The sequence below is a fragment of the Mchenga conophoros genome, linkage group LG14 (assembly GCF_057382185.1).
Source record: "Mchenga conophoros isolate Kocher_MC1m ecotype Shallow Benthic linkage group LG14, M_conophoros_male_GT1.1, whole genome shotgun sequence".
In the NCBI taxonomy this organism is placed as follows: Eukaryota; Metazoa; Chordata; class Actinopteri; order Cichliformes; family Cichlidae; genus Mchenga; species Mchenga conophoros.
In genome coordinates this window covers 39,736,021-39,737,769 of record NC_140539.1, presented here as the reverse complement: position 1 = coordinate 39,737,769, position 1,749 = coordinate 39,736,021, and the positions used below count along the sequence as shown (strand labels likewise).

General features: G+C 53.4%; 1 protein-coding gene across 2 annotated transcripts in view; it reads right to left on the bottom strand.

Annotated features, from left to right (window-relative positions):
• Positions 1–1,749, bottom strand: part of ece2b (endothelin converting enzyme 2b) — a 33,011-nt gene extending 31,262 nt beyond the window's left edge. The window contains exon 1 of one of the 2 annotated variants that reach the window (XM_085244520.1): positions 1,429–1,749. In XM_085244520.1, coding sequence (XP_085100646.1) covers positions 1,429–1,461 — 33 coding nt within the window. In that variant the 5' untranslated portion in view covers positions 1,462–1,749. The remainder of the gene's footprint in view (positions 1–1,428) is intronic. The other variant, XM_085244519.1, reaches the window with a different exon arrangement.

Below are 1,749 nucleotides of genomic sequence, written 5' to 3'. Positions count from 1 at the left end.
TTCAGGGGGCTCGGCTTGTTTGGTGTTCGGCTCTCTCGGCTCAGGTCTCTCAGCGTGTGACTCCTCGACCAGTGTATCGGTTACTGTCTGAAGCAGTCAGCATCAGAATGGCTGCTGCTCGTACCTGTGCAGGGCTCAGCTGTCATCACAGCACTGCTGGGTATTTAAGGTCCAGCCCAAAACTTCCTGTTGTGCGAGTCCTGCGAGCCCGCTGTGGGTCACACTCCCACTATGCAGACACATTGTTAAATAGCTAATAAGAAGCTAAATCACTGTCAGACAGCAGCTGCTGGTTTTACACACAGTTAAAGCACAACACCTCAAACAGACTCACACCTCAGATATCCTCACATTCGCACACGTGTGTCTGCGTTCCTGACAAATCACATCACTGCAAAGGTGAGTATCAGATCTGGAGTACCACAAGGCACCCGATGAGGACCTCTGACTCTTAGTTGTTTTATTTATGTGCAGCTGCTCCCACTTCCACCCACACCCTGATGACACTGACTTATCTTTGCATCCTGCCAGCAGACCCCAGTCACCCACGCAAACCCAGCAGCACAGATAACAGAGCGGTGTCCTCTGGGAGCAGGCGGCCTGCTGTACACTCGCTTCACTTTATTTCAGAGAAAACTGATTTTGGTCTGTACAGTTAATGTCCTGCTTCGTAACACCTGTACAGGGTGAAGTTAATGTTTAAACTCTACGTTAAGAAGGGCGTGGCCTCTTTGACAGCTGCTTGGTGATACAGGTAGCTGCTGGGCTTCACCCTGGGTAACAGGAGTCCCTGGAATACTGTGTGCTACTGAGTTACAGGTATCGATGTGTGTGTGTGTGTGTGTGTGTGTGTGTGTGTGTGTGTGTGTGTGTGTGTGTGTGTGCGTGTGTGTGCGTGTGTGTGTGTGTGTGTGTGTGAGATGCTCCAATACGGTCTTATCCAAATATGGTCACTTCTGGCACCATGAAAACCAACACAGCCATGGCCAAAACACCAGAGACCAGTGGGTGGTGTCATGCAGCTCCATCTTTACTATCAAAGTGTGCAGGAGCAGATCTACCTGCAGCCACAAGCTAACTGTCCACCTCAGCTCCGCGAGGTGAGGAGAAGAAGAAGAGTGTTTTTGTCTGTTCTTCTTCTGTGGTTATAAACAAACCTACACCATTGGGATCAGTGTGTGTGTGTGTGTGTGTTTACAAACCTGTTGCGTCACACTCATTTCTGATCAGGCTGTTTGATCCGTGACGTCACTGTCAGGTCAGCCCTGATTTCAGGCCTGCCAGTGTTCCTGCTCACGCGCACGCACGCACACGCACGCGTGCACACACACCGACGACAGTGACTGACAGGTGATCAGCATCACAGAGAACACGCGTGGGCTGCGAGTGTCACGCGTCCGGGCGCGCTGTGTGTGTGTGCGTACTCACGGTGTTCCGGAGGTCCTGCAGCGCTACGCTCATCCTGGAGCTCCGTCCCCGAAATCAGAGCGCTACCGACGACCGCTCCGCCGGCCCATCCTCCCGGGTGTCCGTCCGTCTGTGCCGCGCTCTGGCCGTCTGTGTGTGTGGGTGCGAGTCTGTGCGTGTGTGTCGTCCCGGTGTCCTTTTGTCTGTGTGCAGCAGGAGCAGCAGGAGGAGGATCGGGAGGTTTTTCGGTTTTCTCCGCTTCTCTCTCTCTCTCCCTCTCTCTCCTCAGACCCCGCCCAACATCCAACCGGCCTCTTCCTCTCACAAACAAACACACCCCGA